Source organism: Arvicanthis niloticus, chromosome 6, assembly GCF_011762505.2.
Source record: "Arvicanthis niloticus isolate mArvNil1 chromosome 6, mArvNil1.pat.X, whole genome shotgun sequence".
In the NCBI taxonomy this organism is placed as follows: domain Eukaryota; kingdom Metazoa; phylum Chordata; class Mammalia; order Rodentia; family Muridae; genus Arvicanthis; species Arvicanthis niloticus.
Genome location: NC_047663.1, coordinates 44,548,402 through 44,576,358, shown reverse-complemented (window position 1 = coordinate 44,576,358; position 27,957 = coordinate 44,548,402). Strand labels below are relative to the sequence as shown.

Below are 27,957 nucleotides of genomic sequence, written 5' to 3'. Positions count from 1 at the left end.
AACTTGGAATTTTTTTGACTTAGCCTTCCCAGTAGCTGGGGATATAGGTTTGTGCCACCAGGTATAACTATTATTACATTTACATAAGGTATCTGGAGTAGTCAAATTCATTGAAGCAAAAGTGAATGATAGTTGTCAGGCTCAGGAAAGAAATAAATTTATGTATTTACAATGTATATAGTTTCAGTTTTATAAAATGAAAAACTGTTGAGATTGGCCACCCAACAATGTGAATCTTCTGAACTGCAATTTTAAAATGGTTGAGACAGAACCTGGCCAGGAGTATAGTGGGGAGGCTTGGTCCATTATGTGGGTATTTGAACTTAATTCCCAGAACTCATGTAGAGATACCAGATTTAGTTTATACACTTGTAATCCTATTACTGGGAAGATGGAGACAAGAGAATCCCTAGGGCTCACCAGCCATTGAGTCTAGTTTAATTGATGAGCTCCAGGCTAATGAGAGATCATATCTCAAAGGAGGTGGTCAGTGTTCCTGATGATACCTGTGGTTACTCTTTGGCCTACCCATGCACACAGGCATCTGATTATGCACACACCCACTCACACATACACATGCATGCATGCATGCATGCACATGCAAATTGCACTAAGCATATTTGAGATAGTAAATTTAATGTTATGTTATTTTAACATAATTTAATAAAATGTTTTTGAAGCTTGACCTGGTGACATACACATATATAATCCCAGGTTCTTCAGAGGGTGAGACAGAGGGCTCACAGGTTCAAAGTGCACCTGAGCTATAGACTGAATTCAAGGTTAGCCTGAGTAACATAATGAGACCCTGTCCCAAAACTTTAAAAAAAATAAACAGAGATCTAGGGGATCGCTCAGTAGTAGTAAGGTGCTTTTCTGGCATGGCTAACACTCTAAACTGAACCCTCAGCATTCCATAAATAAATAATATTTTGAGATTATAATATATCCTTCCTCCTTCTCTTCTCTCCCTCCAAACCCTCTCTCATATACCTCCTCCTTGTTCTCTTTCAAATTCATTGCCTCTCTTCTTAATTGCTATTACACACACGTACACACACATGAATATATATTTGAATATTCTTAAATATATTAAAAAAAAAAAAAACAACCTGCTCAGTCAATGTTACTTGTCTATCTGTTTTCAGGGCTGACCATTAGGTATTGGATAGTCAATTGGTATGATCTTCCCTAGGGAAGAGTGTTTCTCCCACCCTGAATATTCTGTAGTTGCCTATAGTGCTTTATCTAGCATTGAAGCATCCCTTTTACATATTAACATGTCTAGTTGGTATCATCTTTGTTTAGGTCACTTTTATTTAGGTAGCCATGTTGGTGAAACTTAAGTGTAACTTCTGACATTTCTAGATACTCTCTCAGAGCAAACTCCCTGTTCTCTGGCTCTTATAATCCTTCTGTCCCCTATTTTGCAGTGTGATCCCTGAGCCTTTAGTATAAGGGTTGTTTTGTAGATATATCAGCTGGGTCTGGGCTCCACAACTGCATTTTGATTGATGTGGTTTTCTGTAATGGTCTCTGTTGCAAAGAGAAGTTTCCTTGATAAGGGGTAAGGACTACACTTTTCTGTGAATGTAAGGATAAATACTTAGAATTTAGTTAGGTATTATGTTAGTTTAGTAAAGTAGTGGCTATAGATTTCCCTCTAAGATACATAACTTCACTAGCCCTGGGTAGTTAGCTAGGTTCCCAATACTAGACATTATTTCCCTTTTGTTTTGTGGGCACAAGTCCATCAAAGCTCAAGAGGCCTCAATTTGTTACTGCCATGGTATATATACCACTATTGTACCCTTAGGGTTGTTGTGCCATGCTGACTGTTGCTGTGTTTCGGAGGTGTCATAGCTGGGTAGGGCTATTGGTTCTTCCTTCCTTTGGGAGCTTACATGGCTCCTTCAGGGAGGAGACTTTCAGATCATATCAAGTCCTTTCGGCCTTGTATCTGAAATATATGGTGTCTTCAGAAATAAAGTACTTCCTTCCACCTCTGGAAGACAACCAAGGGCAATAGCAGTGGCCTATTTGGCTAACCCTGACCAACAACTCAAAAGAGGGCTTCTCATGCATTGTATTGGGGTTTGTTATATAGTTTAAGGCTCTGGGGGGAACATTGTCAGCCCAGATGTGAAACTTTCATTTAAACTATTTATATCTATATTTATACTCACAGGTTTTTGCAGTATTTTTAAAGTAGATAATAGTATGTTTCTTTAAGGCTTTTCCATATATCCTCAGTTATTTTATCTTCTTTCTCGTGTATTTACCTCCCTCCTCCTTCATAATTAAAGCCCCCCAACCCATTTTTCTATCTTCCTCTCAGATCACTAGTACCAGGCTATTCCTCTCTGTTGCCTTTCTGTTGCTTCTCCACCATCACCCCTACATAATGGCCCTCTTTAGTTTTCTAGTTTCTGAATACTCCAGGTCATACACTTACATCTGAAGATTTGAAACTAGGAACCATAGATGAAAGAGAACATGAGGCATTAGTCCTTCCAGGTCTGGGTTACCTTACTCAATAAACTTTTCTAGTTCCATCCATTTGCCTGGCTAGACTCTGGAGAAGTACAGGATCTGGCTGGGTGGAAGTGTTCAAGAGAGATATTCTAAATATTGAAGTAAAGATAAGTAGGTGAAATTGTTTTCATCTGTGTCTTTAGAGAATGGACATCTAAACCCATAAAGCTTGTGTATATGCAAACCACCCCTGGGCAGTAGCTAAGATAACTGGCATGGTAATTACTTCTGGGAATGGGTTTATAGAGGGCTGAGAGGTGAGAGAATAAGAATGGAAGGAATATTTAAAAACTCTTTGACACATTCTGAATTTTGTTCACCAGTGCTTGCATTACATACTGACATAATTGTTTTTGAATTTATGACTTGGGGGTAGATACATCAGAGATAGTTTTCTCAATTGGATTATCCTCAGACTATAAAATTACTTTGTCAATCCAGTTATACCTGTGTATGGATATGTCTTGGCATTTCAGTCCTAGATAAAGATACATTTTATTGTTTTGATAGCTGATAGTGTATTAGTCGGGGCTCTTTAGAGTAACAGAGCTTATAGAATGAATGAATATATATTAAAATGTATATATTAATATGTATGGGATTTATTATATTTATAAGTTGTAGTTTAGCTAATCCAACAATGGCTCCCTATGAATGGAAGGTTCAAGAATCCAGGCGTTTTTCAGTCCATAAATAAGGCTGTATGTCTCAACTAAGTCTTCAGAATATCTGGAATCCCAAAGAAGTAGGTTCTAATACCAGTGAAGGAATGGACTTGTAGCAAGGTGAGAGCAAGCAGGCAAAGAGCAAAAGCTTCCTTTTTCCATGTCCTTATATAGGTTTCTGCTGGAAGCCTATTAGAGCTGCCTTAACATCTAGAGTAAAAATGTATCTTCCTGCCTCAAGATTGGGATTAAAAGTGTGTCTTCCTACCCCACAGATCTGGACCAGAAGTAGATTTTCCCACTTCAAATTAAGCAGGAATAACTCACAGGTGTGCACTCCACATTGGGGTTTTAGTTAATTCCAGATGTAGTCAAGTTGACACACAAAAATTACCATCACAGACTATATATATATATATATATATATATATATATTCATATATTTTTTTATAGTTTTCACTCAAATATGGTGGCACATACGTGTAATCCCAGCACTTGGGAGGCAGAAGCAGAAAAACTGTCCCAAGTCCAAGGCTAGCCTGTTTTACACAGAGTTCCAGGCCAGTCAGTACTAAGACCTTGTCTCTAAAAACACAAATAAAACTCTTAGTTTCCTTTGAGTACAGCAGCAATATATTCATTTAGAACAGCAACCAGAAAAAAAAGGAAGGAAAAAAGAAAGATTGATAAAGAGAGAAGAAAAGAAATAGCAAAATGTTTTCTGCTTCTTTTTTTTAATATGGAATATATATTTAATTAATTGACTTTTTAATTTTTATTTTTTATTGGATATTTTATTTACATTTCAGATATTATCCCCTTACCCCATTTCTCCCCCGTACCCTGCCCAGGAACCCCCTATCCCATCCCCCCTCCTCCTGCTTCTATGAGTATGTACCTCCACCTACCCCCCAACTCCCACCTCTCTACCCTCGATTTTCCCCACACTGGGCATCCAGCCTTCATGGGACCAAGGATCTCCTCTTACACCTATGCCCGACAAGGCCATCCTCCCCTACATATGCTGCTGGAGCCATAGGTCCCTCCCTATGTGCTCCCAGGCTGGTGGTTTAGACCCTGGGAGCTCTGGTTGGTTGGTATTGTTGCTCTCCTCATGGGACCGAAAACATTTTCAGCTCCTTCAGTCTTCTCTCTAACTCCTCCATTGGGAGCCCCTTGATCAGATCAATGGTTAGCTGTGAGCATCTGCCTCTGAATATATCAAACTCTGGCAGACTTCTAAGGAGACAGCTATATCAGGCTCCTGTCAGCATGCACTTCCTGACATCCACATCAGTGTTTACCTTTGGTGACTGCACGTGAGATGGATACCCAGGTGGAATGGTCTCCAGACAGCCCCTCCTTCAGTTTATGTCTCACACTTTGTCTCCATATTTGTTCCTTTGAGTAATTTGTTACTCCTGCTAAGAAGGACCGACGCATCCCACTTGGTCTTCCTTCTTCATGAGGTTCATGTGGTCTGTGAGTTGAATCTTGAGTATTTCAAGCTTTGGGGCTAATATCCACTTATCAGTGAGTAAATACCATGTGTGTTCTTTTGTGATTGGGTTACCTCACTCAGGATGATAATTTCTAGTTCCATCCATTTACCTAAGAATTTTTCAAATTCATTGTTTTTAATAGTTGAATAATATTCCATTGTGTAAATGTACCACATTTTTTTGTATCCATTCCTCTGTTGAAGGACATCTAGGTTCTTTCCAGCTTCTGACTATTATAAATAAGGCTGCTATGAACATAGTGGAGCATATGTCCTTGTTATATGTTGGAGCATCTTCTGGGTATATGCCCAGAAGTGGTATACCTGGGTCCTCAGGTAATGCTATGTCCAAATTTCTGAGGAACCACCAGACTGATTTCCAGAGTGGTTGTACCAGCTTGCAATCCTACCAACAATGGAGGAGTGTTTCTCTTTCTCCACATCCTCACCAGCATCTACTATCACCTGAGTTTTTGATCTTAGCCATTCTGACTGGTGTGAGGTGGAATCTTAGGGTTGTTTTGATTTGCATTTCTCCAATGACTAAGGATATTGAACATTTCTTTAGGTGCTTCTTGGCCATTCGAGTTTCCTCAGCTGAGAATTCTTTGTTTAGCTCTGTACCCCATTTTTAATAGGGTTATTTGGTTGTCTGGAGTCTAATTTCTTGAGTTCTTTGTATATATTGGATATTAGCCCTCTATCAGATGTAGGATTGATAAAGATCTTTTCCCAATCTGTTGGTTGCCATTTTGTCCTATTGACAGTGTCCTTTGCCTTACAGAAGCTTTGCAATTTTATGAGGTCCCACTTGTCAATTCTTGATCTTAGAGCAAAAGCCATTGGTGTTCTGTTCAGGAACTTTCCCCATGTGCCCAAGTATTCGAGGTTCTTTCCCACCTTCTCTTCTATTAGTTTCAGTGTATCTGGTTTTATGTGAAGGTCCTTTATCCACTTGGACTTGAGCTTTGTACAAGGGGACAAGAGTGAATCGATTTGCATTCTTCTACATGCTGACCTCCAGTTGAACCAGCACCATTTGCTGAAAATGCTGTCCTTTTTCCACTGGATGGTTTTAGCTCCTTTGTCAAAGATCAAGTGACCATAGGTATATGGGTTCATTTCTGGGTCTTCAATTCTATTCCATTGATCTTCCTGCCTGTCTCTGTACCAATACCATGCAGTTTTTATCACTCTTGCTCTGTAGTACAGCTTGAGGTCAGGGATGGTGATTCCCCCAGAAGTTCTTTTATTGTTGAGAATAGTTTTCTTCTTCTTAAACCATATGACCTATAATAAGGATAAGGTATAGAATAAAAGAGACTTAACAATAGCAAGGGATATATATCTTACTATCCTCAATTTCTATTGAAGAAGAGAAGGAGAAAGTACTCCTTCCTGATTCTACAAAGGAAGGGAGGGTAAAGGGAAGGAAGGCGAAGGAGAAGCATGGGAGAGGAGGAAGGAGAGGGGGAGAGATAAAGAAAAAGGAAGGGGAAGTTTATTCTTTATGGTAGAGAAAGCATTTGAGGACTGGATGTGAAGCTCAGTGGTAGACTAAGTAGAAGGTAATGGGCCAGGAAAGAGGAGAAATTCTGTAATATCAATCTTTGATAAGATCAGTTGAGATAAGAGCCTGCTATCTTGAGTTAATATTATATATAAAACCCTATGAAGCAAGTAAATTAAGAAAGCATGTTTTCTTCCCAATTTGCTGTATATATTTGAAATTAGAAGTAAATGCCTTTAAGCTCTCTTTAAATTCATTCATTTATTCCTGAATTCTTGGAAGTAAGTTGCATAGTAGCCAGGAACAGCTCAACAATCAGAATTGTCAAGTTACTTCAGAAGGCAGAGGAAAAAAAAAAACTTAAAATGTCTTTTGTTTTCCTTAGGGTTCTTAGACTATAATTTAGAGCTAAATATGTTGGTCACAAGTAAATGCATGTTCCCGGAACCAATTAGGTTGTAATTCTATCAGCACATCTAAATGGATAGGTATCTCAATGAATTGTTTTAATTATAAGGATATAGTTAAGTCCTGAAATAACTTAGCAATGCAGATAGATGTAGTTACAGGATCATTTGAGAGTGTTAGTGTAAATATTCAAAAAGTATAAGATGAAAACTGAAGGTTCATAGTGAGTATGACTTGGATTAATTGACTTACATGTTTGGCTCTTGAGTTCATAACAGTGACAGGCCATTTTTGGTATGCTTAGTATTACTCAGATTTGTTACAGCATGGGAGTTTAGAAGAATTGGAAGCTGGTCCAATCTCCACCTTATTACTTCCCTTAATCATTTTATTAAGTCTTTAGCTTTTGCAGTAGAATTTCTAGAAGTTTTTGAGTATTTTGTACATTGATATAAAAAAGAAAGACGCCAGAAGAACATGTATTATTTTTTCTCCCTGCAAAAGGAAGAAATAAAGAGACTATAGTTGTCAGATACGAATTTTTAATATGTAATTATTTCTGATTATTTTCTAAAAGAAGAGAAGGGGATAATGGATGGTAAGACTTGATCATAAAACCAAATGTAGACAAAATATCAGGGTAGGAAAAAAGTGAAAGAGGAAACCAGGAGCAAAGTAGTTAATAGAAATAGTATCTCCCCACTTTACATTCTCTCATCCAAGTGTTTTGTATTTTAAAACTCAATCTCTCAGGTATTCTGCAGGTCAAAACACATCCTTGCTTGGAAAAAACCAAAGTGTTAGCTAAGACAGCTATAAAGTAGATACCACATATGACTGGGTTTCAACCACTGCTCATAAGAAGTCTTGATGACATAAGGGTAAATATACAGCAATGCTCAATGTGAGGGTAAATCAGTTTCCATCCTGGTTACCCTAAGAGCAGACATGTAAGTGGCATCTAATGTGTCAGAACTAGAGTTTTTCTGTCCTCATTTTGTGTTGTTAGTCACAGGGAAAGCCTTCCTATGTTACCAGCTAGTTGATTCACTCCTTTGTCTTCTTGTACTTATCTTCTAGACAGATTCTGAAAAAGAGACCGGAGAATGGAAGAAAAGGTTTTAAATTGTTTTCTGGCATCTGGCAAAGAACTTGAGTAGAGGATGCCTTTGGCTCCGATAAACACTTGTAAGCGGACATCTAATGAGGCTAGGCTAGTGGTGTTATCCTCTAATCAGGCTCCATCTTACCCTGTCTTAGTTTCTAAATCCTATCGCTAAACAACAGCACCAAGTGTCTTATCTTTGGATGGGAGGATAAGTGAATTAGAGGTCTGTCCTCAGTTTGGGAAGAGGTCTGAATATGAAAAGTTAATAGCACCATTCTAACAGAAAGAAACAAAAATCATCCGTTGCCAAAATTGGGAAGCCACAGAAAACGCTTGAGCTAACCAAACATTCCTTAGTCAATTTTCTAGTCACTTAACCAGTCTATTCATGCAACTAGTCACTAGCTATGTTCTATTTAAAACAGACACCACTAATCAAAATTTCACTTTCTCACCTGAGCTAACATTATTCACTGATTTTGGTTGGCATATTTTCTCATGTGTATTTTTTTTTCCTGATTCTCTGAAATGATGATCTTGTTTGTATTACAGAGCTCTTGTTTGGAAGACAGTGAGTCAGCAGCATTACTTTGCTGTGAATGTGGAGAATCAGAAATCTTTAGTGATTTCAATGTACGTAGGTATATGTTTTTTACACACACAAATAACATGCAGCCTTTGGTAATTAAAATCTTTGGGAGGTGGTGAAATTGGCTCCTGATTCAACAAATGTAGTAGCCATTATATCATCTATTTGGCCTCACTCAGAAGACAGTAGGTGACTCAGAATGTGTGTATATATAAATAACTACTGTAGTGTATTTATAATCTTTAACCACTGTGTTATATTTGCATGCATGGTAATCTTTACTGAAAGCATACCTATCAAAGTAGAAAAATGTTACATCCTGGAACTTTGAATGTATTTCCTTCTATAATTGTTTATAAGCTATAATTGATTTTAGTTTTTCTCTCCTCATAAATTTTTGTTGTTGTTTCTGGGGAGCTTTATTACACTGTTGGCAGGAACAGTAGGTCCTGTAAGTTGGTTGGGTTTTTTTTGTTTGTTTGTTTGTTTTTGTTTTTGTTTTTCGAGACAGGGTTTCTCTGTGTAGTCCTGGCTGTCCTGGAACTCACTCTGTAGACCAGGCTGGCCTCGAACTCAGAAATCCACCTGCCTCTGCCTCCCAAGTGCTGGGATTAAAGGCTTGCACCACCATTGCCCAGCAAGTTGTTCTTTTAATTTAGTAACATAGGAGCTCAAATTTGTGCTGCCCATCTACTTCTGGATGTGGTGCCATCCACTGAAGCTACCAGGAGTCATGTCCTTAAAGAAAACTCTCCACCTGAGGTCATCAACTGTTCTGGAAAGGGGCTTATGAACCCTTCCCAACCCCTTAGCGTGTTGACTGGCTTGAACTTGTGCGGGTCTTGAGTAGGCAACTGCAGCTGCTATGCTGTGAGTTCATGCATGCAGTGGTCCTGCAATGTCCAGAAGACAATTTTGCTCTGGTTTTCTCCTACCTCTGGCTCTTACACCACCCCACTTCCAAAATGTCCCTAGCCTTGGAGAGGGGCTGTGATACAGATGTCTATTTGTGGCTAACCACTCTATAGTCACTAATTTTCTGAACTTTAACCAGTTGTGAGTTTCTATGCTAACCACTATCCATTGCACAAAGAAACTACTCTGATGAGGCCGGAGAGCTGTATTAATCTACCAGTAGAAAGATAAGAATTTAGAGAGAAGTTTGATACTATGTTCATTCATACATTTTTTTCTATTAAAAAAAAAAACCATATGTTTTAGCCAGACTGTGGTTGCACACACCTTTAATCCCAGCATTCAGGAGGCAGAGGCAGGCAGAGCTCTGAGTTTGAGGATAGCTTGGTCTACAAAGAGGGAGTTCCAGGACAGTCTGAGCTACACCAAGAAACTTTGTCTTGAAAAAACAAAACAAAACAAAAAAATGTATGTATTTGCACTGTGGGCATGCCTGGCAGCTGCAAAGGTCAGAAGAGGGTATCAGATCCCTGGAACTAGAGTTACAGATAGTTGTGAGCTGCTGTGTAGATGCTGGGAACTGAACCCAGATCTCCTTTGTAGCAATATCTCCAGTCCCTCTTTCATGTAGTTGTAAAGGCCAGTTGTTCCCCTTTCCCAATAGCACCTACATATGCTCATACATATTATCCCTTGAATGGGTTCTGGAATTATCCTGAAGGGAAGGAATAGAATACAAGAGCTGTGACTAGGGTAGATGAATGAACTGTCTATTGAGTATCTATCTTAAAAAGAAAAATCCTTAGTCTCTGCTCTCTGCTTCTCCTGTAATACCTTTCCTCTCCTCTCTAAGTCTTAGTGCTTTTAGTTATGCTTGTCTTTGTCTTGAAGCTTGTGAAGATTTGGAAAGGTGCTAGGAGAAAAGATTTTATATAGGCATATTTTGTGACATCACATTTATAGGAGACTGGGCTGCTCTTGTCAAACCAGCTCCAACTAACATTTTATGGGTGACCCAAGATAACTTGGTATCAAATTGAAGCTTAGAAACATTTTTCCAAGTGAGAGATTTGTTTTGTGTCTAGGCTCTGCAGTGAGTCCTACTTAATAAATTTTTCAAAATTATAGTTAGTGTAACATGCTAGTTACAGCATTCTTTGAATTGATTTTGACTGATACCCCCTTTCATTAAATTTTGTTTTTTCTAACACATATCTGTGGCTAAAATTAGGCCACATCACTGAGTTGTACATGTCTCAGAGGCTTATTGTTGTCATAGCACTCATGGAGACATGTCTTGGTGTGGCTTCTCAGGTATGTACTTCAGCCTCCTTACCCCTTTTCTCCACGATACAGTTTTAGGACCTAATCGTATTGCCTCACCTGGTTGGACTTCATTCCATCTTGATGAAGAGTCTGGAATGCCACAGATTCAATTATTGTGACTCATAAATAGCTAGAGTGGTGCTCATTTCCCTAATGCTTACAGATATTAACTGATGAATCTACATAAACACTTTTTATCACCAACATTTTGCAGATGCCAGACTGAGTGTGGAAAGGTTATAAGATTGTCTAGTGTTTTGTGATAAGCAGGGACAGCACTGACATCACATTTCAGCTGACAGCTATCAGTGAGCTCATTACCAGAGAGCAGAGTCATTGATAGATTATGTACCAGGCTCCTATATAGTATCCTACAAGATTTTGTTCAGTGTATAATGAAAGCCTCAGGACTTATACTGCCTTATTGTTTGGGCTGACTACTCTCAAAGAGATTAGTATATGGGAATCTATCCAAAAATATTTAAGCATGTTGTAAAAGGGTGACTTTAGTAGTTTTTTATCTTGCAAACAATTGTTTGGGTATTTTTATCCACAGGCAACTCTGGATTTCTTTTTCTTTTTTTCCTTGTTCTTGTAGCCCCCAACCCCTGGTAGTATCTCTCTAGGTTACTCAGGCTGTCCTAGAACTTGCCAAGTAGCCTAAGCTCTCCTCAAGTTTGTAATCTTCCTGCTTTCACCTCCCTAGTCCTGGAAATACCAACAATCATTTTATAGACAGAATTTTTATTCTTTTGAAATGTCAGGTTTCAGCTTGCCATGTAGGTCTGATGATCTGAGTTTGATCCCCATGTTCCATAGTGAAAGGAGAGAACCAACTCCTGAAAGTCATCCTCTGAACTCCATACACAGGCTGGTAAACACATACACACACATACACACACACACACACACACACACACACACACACACGTACAAAGGACAAGTTGACTGAACATTTTTTGTTATTGCTTTGGTTTTTTGCTTTGATTTTTGAGGCAGGGTCTCGTGTATCCAAGGCTGACCTCAGACTCACTGTGCAGCCAATGATGATTTTGAACTTCTGATCCTTTTGCCTTTATCTCCAGAGTGCCCAGACCACAAGCTGAGGTCATGCTTCTTTATCTTTGTTTAAAGGTATTCAGTCCATTTTGCTCACTCAGGGAGTATTTTCAACCCTCTACCTCTTTCTGCCTTCATTACTACTCCAATATCAAAGGAAATTTGAAGTGGTCCTTCCTAACTTAAAGGCTTGGACTGGGGAGTTAGCTCAGTGGCAAAATGCTTATCTACTATGCACCAAGTTGTGGTTCAGTTCCAAGTACTACACATTCAAGCATACAGAATAACAGCAATCTGAAGATTTAGCAGGGAGGTGGTGCTATTTGTAGAGCAAACATTGAAATCCCCATTATTTAACTTTCTTCAAAGGAAGTGATATGGGATCTTGATAAGTATTTGAAGTGGAAATACCCATGTAGAGAGAAAGAATAAACGAGTAAGGCCAATCACTGAAAACCAGTCTGTAATCTTGGAGTAATAATAGTGTGAACTTTGACTAGATGTACTCATTCATTCAACAATCGTTGGTTGACTCTTATGTATAAGAGTACTGGGTAAAGGGCTATGTGGATTGGACATAAAATATAGAATCTGTGCTTAGAGGATGTATAATCAACAAGTTAGTTTTATGAATGGGTATGAAAAGAAGAGGAAAAAAGAAAAATTTAAATGTTATATATAGGAAGAAAAGAAACTTAGATAAATGAATTTTTTTTCCTAGATTTGTTAGAGGACTAGTTGCCTTAGATCTTATGGGGCCTTCCTAAAAGAAAATGGAGGCCCCTGCCCTTTTTTGGTTCCATTCAGATAATTGTTAGAAGCAGCTACTTGCTCTCTTTGCTGTTGTTAGAGAGACTGAGTCCTAGAGCAGGTGAATGTGCATAGAAGAGATCACAGGAAAATACTAGCCCTAACTGCAGGAGTTTCACCTTGGCTCTAGATAAGAATGTCACGGGTACCTGACTAGCATGCTCAAGACCCTATTTGCTGGCTGGAGTACTACTATCGCTGCAGCACCACTGAAAATATTGAGGGTCCTGAGGATTCTCTTTTTATTCTTACCACCTTACCTGCTGCCATCAAGCCTAAAAGGAGAAAAGATTGTAGAGAAGCTTTAATTCCAGTTACTGGACTTAGAGGGGCTCAGCTACGAACAACAGATTCCATTGTGTGTAGCCATTGTATGACAATTTCTTCTTCAGGCAGGTGGTCAGGAAAATACTTACTCGTTTGTTTTATTTCCCAAGAAAGGAGCTCTTTATTTCTTTCACTTTCTTGCTCTTCTGATCCTACACAGTTAGGAAAGGGGACACAGTAGATGATTGTTATTTTATGGTCTGCTTTATTCTTTTGTTTGATTTGTTATATTCTTATAGAGAATGCATTTTACTTCTGTAAAATCAAAATTTTGAATAGCCCAGTGAAAAAAGAGATGTTGGCCTTTTGTATTACTAAAAAGCAAAAACAACAAAAAAGGAAAATCTAAAGTGTATAAGCTTACAACTTTTACAAACTTATAACTGGAAATGTAGTAACCATTGAACCTCTCTAAGTTCAATATCCTTGGGTTTGATAATCCCATATATGGTTTTTTGAAACATACAAGAACAAGGTACACCAGAAAAGTCTGAAGATTAAAGTCCCTTTCATCTTATACTTGGGATTTAGCTCAGAGAAAGAGTTCTTGCCTAGCACACCTTCTAGGCTTGATCCTTACCAATAGGGCAGAGAGAGAGAGAGAGAGAGAGAGAGAGAGAGAGAGAGAGAGAGAGAGATCACAAATGTTGTTTTACCAATTAGGGCTTATTATAATACTAATAGTTTTAATTTTCTGTCTTGAATTTAATGTTAGTTTAAATATTCTTTCTTCCCAAATCTATTCTTTTATCCCACAAAGTGACTCCATGTGAAAAGTGCCATAGAAGGTGACACTTAAAAATCTATTGCTTGCTATAGGCCTACATGTCATCACTACCTCCAGTCTAGGACCCTAAGACTCTTTCTTGCCCTGGAAGAGAATGTAAAACTGCAGTCTAAATGTAAAAGAGGCTGTGGTGGTACAGAATATGATTGGTATGTATGAAGCATTCAACTGCTTTTCTAATCCAAAGTCCCAAATTTCTTCAAATAAAATCACAGATGGTCCTATCAAAGCAGTACCCCAGTCCCTGGTACTAAGCATCTTTTCAAAGCAATAGGACACTGACTAAGGCATATATGTACTTTTATTTCTGTTTTAGACTTTTTTGTAGAAACCATTTCATTAGCTAACACATATAAATATGAAAAGGGGAAAAAGAAAAATTAATTTATAAAGAAAATTTTTACAATGAGTTTCAAATGGAAGAGCTGGCCTATCGGCATTCAGGGTTATCTGGATGGTTTCTGCTTCACTTCCAGTGCACAGGACATATGATCAGACTAGAGATAAAAAGTGTTGAAGCTGCCAGGCAGTGTTGGAGCACGCCTTTAATCCCAGCACTTGGGAGGCAGAGGCAGGTAGATTTCTGAGTTTCAAGGACAGCCAGGGCTACACAGAGAAACTCTGTCTCGAAAAACAAAACAAAACAAAACAAAACAAAACAAAACAAAGTGTCACAGCTAAAAGAGTTTGATCATGAACTGTATTCCTGCTTTCTCCTTTGTATGGGTTATGACCCAAATGACTATAATGAGAGGAAACTACCTTTTCTGTTGCAAATATTTGAATTCATTTCAGTATAAATTGTCAGATGGAGTAGCTCAGCTATTTTAGCCAAAAAAATTAATAATTCTGAGAAATAATTTTGTTTTCTTTTTACAATTTCTTAAGTGGCATGTTTGAGAAAATAGGATTTATAATAATTTTAAATACAAAGTATAGTTGTGAAATTAGAATTATTTAGCTCAGTAAGATACACATTAGAATAGCCTAATGACCTTTTAAAATAATTTAATAACAGTAGCTAAATTGGCATCTAAGTGATTCCTATCTGAGTGAAACTTAAGAATTTGTACTTTTGAAATGCTCCTAGGATAATTCTAACATCAGTCAAGAGTTCAAACCACCAGTTTTTTAACTCTATGCTAAGTTTTGCACCATGAAAGCAGAGATTGAGTGTGCAGCATTTATGACCTCTGTTTTCTTGAAGAGCAGATAGTATTTGAGATGGACTTGAATCCTGAGAGTTGACTGTAAACATGTGGTTATGTAACTGCAACACTTTGAACTTCTACTTGGGAATTCCTTGGCTGGTCTTCTCTTGAAAGTGGAACAGGAGACTAAAATTAGTGTTCCAAATCTACCTTAACAAAGGATGAAATTTCCAAACTTTATGGAAGGCTATAAAGATTTAAACTTCCTGTATCAACACTTTTGGAATCACAAGAAAAACTAGAGGACAGTTTTTCTTTGTACTTTTAAAAATATTTTATTGGCATATGCTAATTATATTCAGTAGTGATTTTCATTATGGCCTTTCTATACAGTTATATAATATTTTTTAGCTTTATTGAACTAAAATGTACACAGAGAAAAAATACAACTATTTTCACCTTTATGTATAACCTAATGGATTATTCTAAGTGACTGTATTAGCTACTTTTCTCATTGTTGTGATAAATGCCTGAGAAGAAGTAAATGAGTAAGGGTTTGGCTTACAATTCAGTTATGACAGGAGCAGGAAGCCAGCAAGTCATATTGCAGCCACAGTCTGCCACCAATGACCAGCTTCCTCCAGCAAGGATCCATTCCCTAACGGTTCACAACCTTCCCTGATGGCAGCACCAGCTGATGAGCAAGTCCATACACCAGGAAATGGGATCTGATCACCCACTCCTACTGCCATCCCTCTTTCAGTCTCTTCTGACCATAGTCACCAGCCAGCATCCTCCAGGAACAGCCATTATCACCATTAATTGACTATGATTTTTAAAAAGGTTTTATTTAAAACATTTTTAAGAGTGTGTGCTTGTGTGTGTATGTATGTATGTATGTATGTATATTTGTATATGTGTAGGTGTGTGTTTGCATGCCTTGCACAGGTATGTGCATTTGCATGTACAAATGTGTGCATGTATGGTTGTGAGTGTGTGTGTGTGTGTGTGTGTGTGTGTGTGTGTGCAGTGCCTCTTGGCCACATGATTTTGATGTGGGTATTAGCTTATATTTTTTATTAGCTTTTCTGTTTTTAGAATCAAGGCTAAATTTTATGTTAATTTGGAGAGGATGGAGAGATGGCTCAGCAGTTAAGAACACTTGCTGCTCTTGCAGAGGACCTGGGTTCAGTTCCCAGCACCCACATCAGGTAGATCACAAACATGTGTGATCACGTAATTACAGTTCAAAAGAATCATAAAAATAAAGAACTCAGGCTCAAGATCCAGATTGGGTCAGAGTCTAAGCTTTACTACTTACTGGCTGTGTGACTCCACATCCCCAATCCATAAAATAAGGATAGATATCTGCCCTGTGGAATTGTTAAAAACAAGATAAAATAAGGATAGATACCTATTCTGTGGAATTGTTAGAAGTAAATGAGGTAATTTTTTTTTGACTTGCACAAATCTCTGGATTTTATTCTTAGCATATCACTCAATTACACACACACACACACAAACATACACAAATTGATAATTTTACAATTTTAAACATCATTATTTAAAATTAAGTTATTAGACTAACATTTAAAATTATCATTTCTTTCTTTTTTCTTTTTTTTTTTATTAGATATTTTATTTACACTTCAGATGGCATCCCCTATCCCCATTCCCCCCAACCCCCCTTAGGAAACCCCTATCCCATGCCCCCTTTTCCTTTTTGCATTTATACATTTTTTTAAAATAATGTTAATTATAGGCTTTATAAGTTTGGAATTGTTCAATCAGAGGTGTAACCCACTGACCAACCTAGATATAACAACTATCTTTGACTGGTGGAGATACATGAATATCTGCCTCCCTGTCTCCCCCCTCTTTCTCTCTTTCATCACCTAGCTTCTCCTCTCCTTCTTCTTCTCCTCTTCTTACTCCTTTTCTTCCTCTCAGTACTCCTCCTACCTTAGCTCCTCCTACACATCACCCTTCCTATTAAAATGAAACTTTTCTCTCAAAATACAATTAGAGCATAATTATGCCAATTTGTACCAGTGAGGTACAGGATAGTCCTAATACCCAGTCCATCCTTTTGTTGACTAACCAGCTCCTCTGTCATCTATCCTAACTAAAACATTTAGTTCTGAACCTGGCTTTAGGATGAATGTCAGCTGACGACCATCCACTCAAATCTTTTCTCTTAAGGTCAATAGCTATATGTTTTCAACCCCATCAGAAATCCAGAATGACTGAGTTAACTATAATTGTGGGAAGCACAAATCATAGTTTCTAAAACTTAGCCAATTTATAGAGACCTCTGAACACCTGGACACTCGCTCTACTTCAAAACATTGGAGCATCTGTTCTTCTGCCTTCTGGCCCAGGATCATCTGACAGACCTTAGTGCTGCAGAATTATTAAGGGCTGATTACTCTGTCTAGGCAGATATAATCAGTCGACTATTCTGCAAGTGTGTCCTTTTCTGAACAGTAATTTGTCTGTAGAAGGAAAGTGGCAATTCTTACCTAGTGGCTGTCTCACCACAACTGGAGTAACTCCAAAGATGCTCAATTTCTTCTTAGAATTCAATATAGGAAGCTGAGGTAATTTTAAAGTTAAGAGCTAGAGGGCCAAGGCTAGCAAGATGGCTCAGTATGTAAAAGTTCTTGCCACCAAGCCCAATAACCAGAATACAATACTTGGGACTCAAATAGTGGAGGGAAAGAATGGCAACTTGTCCTTCTGACTTCCACATGTGTGCTGAGGCATATCCACATTGCCCCCCAACACACAAAAATGTAAATAAAAATGAAATTAAAGATGTAAAAAGAGCTAGAAGGCTAGTATATAAGGCAAGAGGGGCAGATACAGGGTCCTTGTGTATCAATCACCAAGTTTCAACAGAACCAAAATCATCACGATCAAATGTGGCTACAATTCAGTTTATACTTCTGTTCTGGAGTTAAAAAACAATAGACATCTTGGCTATTATTGTCCTTTTCTTCACCATCCATTATTGTGTTACAATTAATATGGTAACTTCCAATATAGTCCTTAGATTTACAAAATGACTATTGAAGGTTCAGACCTGTACTCCCAGTACCTGAAAGGCTGAGGAAGGAAGATTATGAATTCAGAACCAGCCAGGATTCCATAGTAAGATACTATCTCAAAAAAATGTCCAAGACAAAACAAGTCCAGAAATTTTCTTATGTATCTTTTTATTCCCCATAGCTCATACAATGATTTGCAAATTGAACATAGTTAATACCGTATCTAGCAAAATCTAAAATTGATGCTCCAAGAACACCAGGCTTTCCTGTGCTGGATTTGTATCGAATCCCTCTTTTAAGACTGGAGCCATCTTTTAAACATGTGGCATGGAGAATGCAGGATATAGTAATAAAATGATTGTACACAAACCCCAGAAATTTGACCTAATTTGCAGAATCAAGCAAATAATAGCTCTGATTGAGTTATCATGAGCCTCCTTGTTTGTATCTGCAAGAGCAGTATGAACTCTTAATGGCTTAAAGCCTTCTCTCTGACCCTCTGAATTGCATTTGCTCTTAATGGAATCTACATTCCATTTTGGTGCTAGGAAGTCAAAAGACAAATGAAATAATAGTTCTTAGCTCTGGTTTTGTAAAAGAATAATCTATGTTTTGGTTTTGTTTTGTTTTTTACTAAGTAGGTCTTGAGTGGAACTTAATAAAGATCTTTATAAAGTTTATAAGTGATGATACAGCCACAGTTGAGGATCATGATTCTCAAAAAATTCACTAGGAAAGGATTATAAGATTGTAGATTTAGGAATATCTGAAGGCTGAATTTGGAATATGTAAAGACTGATGGTGAAAGCATAGGAAGATGGAGGTAGCTTAATGCTCAGCATCATGTGTCCAGAGCCAGGATGGGATACTTCACTGGTAATTAGATGATCACTGGGGTATTTATAGCCAGATTTTCTATTTATTCTATTAATTTCTCTAGTGTTGTCACCATGCACTCAAGTGCAATCTTTTTCTTGGGTGTAGTGCTGCAGGTGGATTCCTGATGAAGCTGCTAGTTCAGTCACTAGGCAGAAAAGCTAGAGAAAGCAGTGGATGGCTCTGATTAAGCAAATGCCAAACAGTTGGTAATTTTAGCAGATGCTTAATCATAGTGAGTCTTCTGAGTTATCCCCAATGTCTTTTGTATATTTTCTTCACAACATGCTTCTGCAATGAAGAAGCAGTAGTTATTCTTCATCTCACTGAATAATTTGGAAAGTTGAGTTTTACAAGGCACTAACTTACTGAGGACTGTTTTGGTTTTTTTTAATTAAATCAAAAATTTTTTAGAATTTGTTTTTTATTGGTTATTTTATTTATTTACATTTCAAGTGTTGCCCCCCTTCCCTTCCTGGTCTCCCCTCTGCAAAACCCCCATCACATTTCCCCTCCCCTTTGCCTCTATGAGGGTGCTCTTCTGTCCACCCACCCACTCCCACCTCACTGCTCTAGCATCCCCCTTCACTGGGGCATCAAGCCTCCACAGGACCAAGGGCCTCCCCTCCCATTGATGCCAAAGGACTGCCTTCAGTCCTTTGCTACATATGTAGCTGGAGCCATGGTCCCATCCATGTATACTCTTTGGTTGGTGGTCTAGTCCCAAAGAGTTGGAAGAAGGACTGAAGATGCTGAGTTAATATTAATAACATTACATTTGTAAATACTAACCATATGACTGATCCCATACAAGATTTTTTAATGTGTGTTACCTAACTCTGCATTTTATGTCAATAGTCTTACTTATCTCTGTTTTTAAAATGACAAGGATGAGCTCATTAATTATACAATTATCTGTGCTATTCTGTGGTAGGTACCATGCTAAGTAATGAGCATCCAGTGATGGCCAAAGCAAAACCTGTACTTATAGAATTTATCATCCATGGGGAAGATAGATAATAAGAAATAAATAACTAGTTATAAAATATGATAATATTATGAAAATGCAAAAGGGGAAGGAGGTAATAAAAATAGCAAGACATAATAGCCATTTAGATAAAGAATTTTCAAGAAAGACCTCCCCAGCATGGTAATATTTTAATTCAGAACAGTTGAGGGATTGGTTTAGAGTCACATATCCTAGTAAGTAGTGACTTCAAGTCAGATCCTCAAGGCTGTGCTCACCATGCTCTTCTGCTTGTCAGACATATGATTGGAATCCAGTGCAGGCTGTGACTTTCCTCTGTGTCATATCAGTCTTCATACCATGACACTATACCAGATTTTCAGAAGGGACATTACAAAATTTATTAACAACAATAAAGTAATTCTTTGAAAAGAGCTCAGTCTCCTAAGATGTTTCTTTAAAGAGAAAGCAGGAGAGGCCATAAATACTATATGAATTCAATAGCTGATAGAAAGTACGGAAGTAGTCCAGCTCTGCTGTGGCTGCACTGGGTACATTTGCATGAGGAACTGCCCTGACATGCACGAGCTGGGACTGGAAGTTCCACTTGGATCAGCATCTCATTTCCTGGCCTTACTTGAACTTTCCTCACAAGGCCTGACCTGGGAGCCAAAGTGTGCTGAGGGAAGAAGCTAACTGGGAGGTATTGGGAGATGGCTAGAATCTCCAAGTATTTGGAAAGAATGTGATAAAAAAGAAAAATCTGCCCTTGGGAAGAGAACGTTGAAGTACTCCCTGAATTTGAATACTATGCTCTCCTGATTCCAGTACAGTGCTTGTTTAGCTCAGTTACTTTTAGAGTTTTTCACCAGAATATCTCCAATTACCTTTTGCTCCAGAGGAATCTACGTTCTCTTTCTTGCAAGGAAATCATAGCAATTCTTAAGCTGGCCAGATGCAGTAGAAGTGTAGTCTGACTCTAGATTATGATACTGTTTAGATGTGAATAATGTCTGGTGTAAAGTCCTGTTCAGAAAGCAATAATATATCATTCATATAAACATCTTACTTGGTGAATATACTGGTTGAGGTTTTAAATTGTTTGATCTTGGCAATATAACAGTTTAGACTCAGAGATCTAATTCTTAAAAAATTTTCCTCTGAATAAGTTATTTTAAAAGAAAGTAGCATATATATTAAAGTAGTGAATATTTTCAGTAATGGAAGGTTATGTGACGCTTCCAGTAATGGCAAGTAAACTATGATATTATTGCTATTCATTCATTGAAGGCATTAACATTAAAAGAACTAAAAGCATAAAGAACTAGAACTAAAAACTATAAGAAATTGTAAATGAAAAAGTAAATAGGAAAAGTACGTTTGTTTTTTTATCTCACTGCTCTAAAAACAGTGAGTTACAGATAGATCAGAACTCAACAACCACTTGTAACTCAGCTTCAGGGGTATCCAAAGGGCGGGGGGGTGGGGGGGGAAGGGTAGGGAGTTGAGTGGAGAGGTGACTTGGCAGTAAAGAGCACTAGCTGCTCTTCCAGAGGACACAGGTTCAATTCCTAGCACCCACATGGTGGCTCACAACCATTTGTAACTCCAGTTCCATGGAATCTGACACCTGTTTCTGGCTTCTGAGGGCATCAGCCATGCATGTGGTATGCAAACACACATGTAGACAAAACAGCCATACACAGAAAATAATTTTTTTTTAAATAAAGAATTGGAGCTGGATGTGACAGTTCACTCTTGAAATACCAGTCCTTTGGATGATATGACAGGAGAATCAACAATGAGTTATGGTCATCGTGGGCTATATATATATAGCAAGTTTTCACCCAGCCTGGGTTACCAGGCAAGATACTGTCATAGAATAGAACAATGAGCGTACACACACACCTGACGATAAAGAAATGAAGGGCTTTGGAGTATAAAGTTATCTTTATAGAGTTAATTTTTAAAATTTACTTCAGATTTTTGTTTTAAGACAATGTCTCATTATGTAGCTTAGGCTAAGCTGCAACTCTCACTTTAAATTTCTAATAGCAAATCAATCTAGATTCAACATTGTGATAGCTTGATATTAACAGTCTTGAAGAGGAAGGTCTGTATTTTGTCCAGGTTAATACAGTGAGAAGAAAGCCCTTACTGAGCACGATCCTCTACCTTTTGCTACCATTTGAGCCTAAATCTATACAGGCTACTCTGAAGTCTTGGAATTGATTACCATACAGGTTATATTTGTAGGAGTGTTCAGTTTGCTTTACAAGAGACATCTTTGTAAACTTGGTTTGTATAACTACTTTCTTCTTAAGGAGGTTTTTTTGTGGGGGGTTTTCAGTTTTGACACTAGCAGTCCCTTACCTGGTTTATTTTTAGGTACCTTAAGAATTAGTTGCAGGTGGCTAAAGAGATGGCTAAGAGTGCTTGCTGCTGGTGCACAGCTTTAATTCCAGCACTCAGGAGGCAGAAGCAGGTGGATTTCTGATTTCAAAGCCAGCCTGACTTACAGAGAGTTTCAGGACAGTCAGAGCTGCACAGAGAAACCCTGCCCCCAAAAAAAAAAAAAAATTAAATAAATAAAACTAAAATAAAAATGCTGCTGCTCTTGCAGAAAGCACAAGTTCAGTTCTCAGCACCTAAACTGGACAGCTCACAGCTGCCTAGAAATTTAGTTTCAGGTGATCCGACATTCCTTTCTGTCCTTCAAGGGGACTCAAATACAAACATGGCCTGCATTTGCAAAGACATGTATACCTATATGTAAATAAAAATAAACTTTTAAAAAAAAAAAAAAGAAAAAACAAGCAACAGAGCAGCCACATCTTTTCCCTGGGTTCCATCAGTGCTGGGGATGGAACATGGGACACATGCTAGGTGGCTCTGCAGCTGAACTCCATCCCCAGCACCTCACTCCCTTTGCTAAGTTCTATTTTGAGACAGGGTCTTGCTAAGTTACTCAGTTGGCCTCAAATTTAGTATCCTCCTGCCTTAGCTTCCCAAGTAGCTGGGATTATAGGTGTACACCACCATGCCTAATTTAGCCCAGACTATATTCAGCAATCCTGGCATTCAGAGAATGTATTGTCCCTCCTGTTGTGAATTTTATATAATAAGCAAATATCAATTAAAATTTATTAGAGTGTTTAGGCACCACTGCTTCATTTCCTTCCCCAGTCATGTTTTCCACTGGTCTGGTTCTATAGCTCTACCTTGAGCTAATTAAACTGGCTTAATCTGGAGCAGCTGCACCAGCACAATACCAAACATAGAGGCAAAACTGGCCTGGGCACTTCCTTTACTGGCTATAGTCACAGTTTCTTGCCTGGCCTCTATGTCTTCAGGGCATGACCTTCCATTTCTTATATATCCGGTTACCTTTCACTCAATTGTTCTTTTAACAAATGTGTATAAAGTATCTGTGTGCCAGATACTATGTGGGTTGCTAGGGATATAGTGGTGTATTTGGCAAATATGGTGCTTCCTTTTGTAACTTTACTGCTGAAGAAAATGGCATCAAACAGACAATTATGCAGAAAAAAAGTTAAATTTCTTCAAAGTAGAAAGTATCCACCCTATGGGAATGCATGAAACATCTAACTTAGTTTGGAACAGGATGAAATCTGGAAGTTACTAAAGAAGGAACTAGTGTTTTAAGTTGCTAGTCTAAATCAACCAGGGGGAAAGTGGGTGGAAAGAATGGATAAGGGAAAACTTGACAATCAGGAAATCAGCACACCAAGGAATAGAAAGAAGGCTAATGAGGCTAGAGCAAAGAAAGGAGGGGAAGATAATTCACAATGGCATGGTGAAGTCAGCAAAGGCCAGGTGGTGCAAAATCAAGACCTTGGTGTTTAGCTCTCTGACAAGAAGCCATTGAAGGGACCCTGCCAGAGCCACAGCTGCCAGAGACATGTTCAAGGTAATTTAGAAATTTGTGGGGACAGCCAACCTGAGCCTGCTCACCTTCAGAGTCTATGCAGCACCAAAAAAGGTCTCGCTTCACAAAAGTTACATGAGGATCGATGAGATTCACTCTACTCAGTTCCTGAGAATTAATCTAAATTTTTCGACAAGCCAAGGACTCAAGTTGAAGAAAACATCTCACAACTCCAACATCATTGTGAGCCATATACAAGTTTGTATCAGGAAATATACTCCCATACTAAACCCAAGGTGGGGAGTAGACAACTATAACTATCTTCAAAATGCACCTCCTGGATTTTTCTCAAGACTCAATGTTACTGGTTTTGCTGGTTTTGTTGGACTCCTTTTTGCTAGAGGTTCAAAAATAAAGAAGCTGGTGTATCCTCCTTTTTTCATAGGATTAGGTACCTCTGTTACTCACAACAAGCCATCACCATTGCCCAGATCACTGGGGAGAAGGTATATGACTAGGGATTACGAGGGTACATAGTTGTAGAAGATTTGTGGAAGCAAAATTTTCAGAAGCCAGGAAATGTGAAGAATTCACCTGGAAATTGTCCCAGCCCTAGCTGCTGCTCTGGTCTGCGGGTCAGGGTCTAGCAAGAGAGAGAGAGTGGGAATGGAGGGGCAAGAGAATAGAGACAAGACAGGGTATTTGATAAAGTCTCGTTTACTGAAAGGAAATCCTGGATATATATATAAGCACAAGCAGGGGAACAAAGCTGAAGACTCTTTACCGAGTATACCTTGCAGCTGGGGGCACTAAACAACAAAACAAGATAGTGTGGGAAAAACAAGATGTTTATCAGAGTGTGCTCAGCTGTTGTAGGCTGTTGAAAACAAGTCTCTTGTCAGGGTATATGGCTCAAGATGGCTGCAAAGATGATAGCCACTTTCTGCTAGGAGTCGGCTCCCAACAGGAAATAAATAGAAAGCTCCATGCTCTGCCCATTTTAATCAGTTATAGGTAAACATTGGAAACTCCAGACAATAAATCAGTATTTCTACAGACAAATGGCAGAATCAGTATTGGATATAGTAAGCTGGCTTTCTTCAGGAAAAACAATACTAAACCTTTTTGTTGTTTTGGGTGATACCATACTACAGGCCAACTAATCAATCTTTTACATTGAAATAATGTACAAGTCTTAGAACTCCTCATTCTTATATCACTATTTATGTACATAATTAAAGTCCAGATTCTAACAACAACAACAAAAAAGAAGCCATTGAAGAGTTTCCAGATGAGGTTGATATTTTTTAAAAAACACCCACCTAACTTTACTGTGAGGAATAGGCTTATTCATGTATATATGTCAGAGACAGGTGGGAGCTTTGTATTCCTGAGACTAGATTTGGTTTGGTTTGGCTTTACTAGTCAAGAGGTAGAGCTCTTAATGAAAGGGAAGGTGACATGTTGAAAGGCAATATGTAGTGTGTGATTAAAGAGTGTTTTACTCTGAATATTTTTTTCTTTCTCTAAGTCTGCATTTGTTTATGCTAAGAATAAAAATAAACAACATACCTGCCTTGTGGAATTACTGTGAAATTTAAATAAGGCAGGAAACTAAGTCCTAGCAATGTGAGCCTTTAACAAAAGTTAGATACTGCTATAATCTAACAATTTTCTGGAGGATTTAGATAGTCCTCTAAAAACCAGCCACCTCTGTGGCTATAGAATAGTAATTCTGTGACAACATCAATATTGGATCCACACCAGGCCTCCTCCTGGTTATCCTGTATCATGAAGATCCTGTAGCTTTGTATCAGCAGGACTGGCCCTATCACATGTCCCAACCATTTGAAGATGATATAATTTGGGGGTGGGCCAGCTCAGTGCCCTGGATCTGAGCCTGGGTGGCAGCTGTACTGGTCAGTATGCCAGGTCTCCTTATCTGCACCTCCAGGGCAGCTCTCCAGCTCTACTCCAGCTAGGCCACCCAATGCCACCATCAACAGGAGGCAGGGTCTGCTCTCCTGCTCTCATGCCCTTCCCCAGGACAGGGTCACCTGCACCCGCATCTGCAGAAGCAGCTCCACTGTGCTGCCCAGTCAAGGCACGGGGCTCATTTTCCAAAGTGCTGCAGCCCGTGAGGGTCTGGGCTAGCTCTCCTGCTCTCACAACCTTGGGGCTAGTTCACCTGTGCCTTCACCATCCGGAACAGCTCTACTCTGTTGCCTAGTCAAGGTGCAGGACCTGCTTGAGTGTTGCAGCCAGTGAAGGGGCAGGAATAGCTCTCCTGCTCTTATGACCCTGTGGGCAGCTTTCCCAACTGCCTCAAATGTAGATTCTTTATTTCATACTTTTGTGTTAGTCTTGCCCAGCTACAAAAGGGTATCCAGAGGATTATGTCAACTCAATGTTTACTACCTGGGACTTCTTGGAAATTGTTTTATTCCTGTGGAAATATGTTTATCCAAATTTTGGGATAATAACAATGGGAAATACAAACATTTTTGCTGTTGGTTTATCTTATAATATAAAAAGAAACCTAATCCTTGGATTTTAAGAACTGTTCTTGCTGCTTAAGATATGAACAAAAGGAAAATCACTGCCCCTGTAAGCTAGGAATTGGATACCTTGCACCATTTTATACTCTCTGCCTTTTCCCAGAAACAATAAGACCTATATTAAGATGATAGTACTCCTACATGTGTGTCTATGATTTTCAGAAGTTACTACTCTTATTTTGTAATCACGTTATCATTCACATAGGTATCTCAAAAGACATCCATTGAATTTGCTGTAAGAGGAAAATTCCTCATAAGGTGCTTGGTTTGTGAAATAACTTAAGAAAAATTTTTCTCAGGATTTATCCATGGGTATTCCTAAGCATTTGTTTTTACAACTGATCTGATATAATATCAGTAGTAATTTGTAATATGAAAGCCAAGACCACATTGTTCACCTTTATAAGGATTATATTACATTTGTAGTTAGAGGAGCAAGAGGATGATTATTGAAAATTTTTTTAAAAACTAGTGTTTAGGAAGATATTTGCTAATTTTTTGGTATCTTCCATAGCCTTTCCCTTGGGGAGTTGCATTTACCTTACTCTGTAAGGTTTTGATAGTGTTGAATATTAGCTGACTTTCCTTTTTTTTTTTTTTTTTTTAATCTTGGTTCCAATTTAGGAAGAAGGAATCTAAGTTGAAGAATTATTCCTATCAGACTAGTACTGAGCATGTCTTGTGGGGTCACTTTGTTAACCCACAAAACTTTGAAAGGCCAAGTTCCCGTGGGCAGCGCTGTCCAGGACAGGTGGGCCTGGGCTGTTTAAGAAAGGTAGCTGAGACAGAGATGGAGCCAGGAAGCCATGGTCCTTTATTGTTTCTGTTCTGTGTTCCTGCCTTGACCTCTAGCCTTGGCTTTCCTCAACCATGGACTGTAATGTTTAAGATGAAATAAATTTTCCTCCTCAGCTTGCATTTGGTCATAATGTTTATCACAGTCACAAAAAGCAAACTGAAACAAATACTTTGGTAGCAACGTGACTTAAACAGGCCCAAACAGTATCATTATGAGAAGTTTATACAAATCTTAGGAGTAAAAAAAAGTATTTTTTTTCTGAACTCTCTGATTAAGATGATAATAGATGTTTGATATGGTTTGCATTGATAATCTAGGAATAAGAATATAAAATCAAAAGAAAGTAGAAAACAGAGATTTGAAGACATTATTGCATTTCTCTTTTTCTGTTTATTTTGTTTTGTTGAAACAGCGCCTCGTAGTGTAGTCTAGGGTGTCATGGAAAACCTTATGTAGACTAGACTAGCCCTGAATTCATAATTCTCCTACCTTAGCCCTTTAAGTGCTGGGAGGTGTGAGTCACCATATACATGACAACATTTTGAAAATATTTTAATTGACTCTGTGAATTTCACATCATGCACCCCAATCTCATTCATCTCCCCATTCCTCCATATCTGCCTTTGAAAGCTACCCCAACCCCTGCAAAAAAACTTAATAAAGCAAAAAAAAAAAAAAAAAAAAAAAAATCTGGCAATGAAAACTGCAGTGTGTCTCAGTGTGTCGTATAGGATGCCCTTTTGCCCAAACAGCTTTACTTTCCAATATTGGTTTCTGCTATACCATCAGTACTGGATCCTCACTGAGACTCACTGGATCTCCTGTTGTTGCCCTGTGTCATGGAGACCCTGCAGCTTTAGATCTGCAGGACTGGCCCCTTCACACACTCCAGTAGCTTGTAGATGAGGTAGATATTGAGGGGGCCAACTCAGCCCCCTGGATCCGAGCCTGGGTGGTAGTTCAGTCAAATATAACAGCATTTTATTGTTTTTCTTCTCCCCTCTTCTCCATGTCTCTCTCTTCTTTTTTAAAAGTAGTTTTAATGTAAAATATAATTGTTTTTAAATTCCCCTTGGATTTAATTGTGTGAACCTTACATATTTCTAAAGTATGATTCTTTAACTAAA

The 27,957-nt window shown here is 38.4% G+C and overlaps 1 protein-coding gene and 1 pseudogene across 3 annotated transcripts in view; both read left to right on the top strand.

The window, feature by feature from the left end:
* Window positions 1–27,957, top strand: part of Ssh2 (slingshot protein phosphatase 2) — a 258,061-nt gene that overhangs the window by 54,401 nt on the left and 175,703 nt on the right. For 2 of the 3 annotated variants that reach the window (XM_076936264.1, XM_076936265.1), the window contains exon 2: window positions 8,280–8,360. The exons of the other annotated variant lie outside the window; for it this stretch is intronic. In XM_076936264.1, the coding sequence (XP_076792379.1) occupies window positions 8,280–8,360 (81 nt within the window). The remainder of the gene's footprint in view (window positions 1–8,279; window positions 8,361–27,957) is intronic. 3 annotated transcript variants of the gene reach the window in all.
* LOC117710693 (MICOS complex subunit Mic26 pseudogene) lies at window positions 23,507–24,120 on the top strand (annotated as a pseudogene).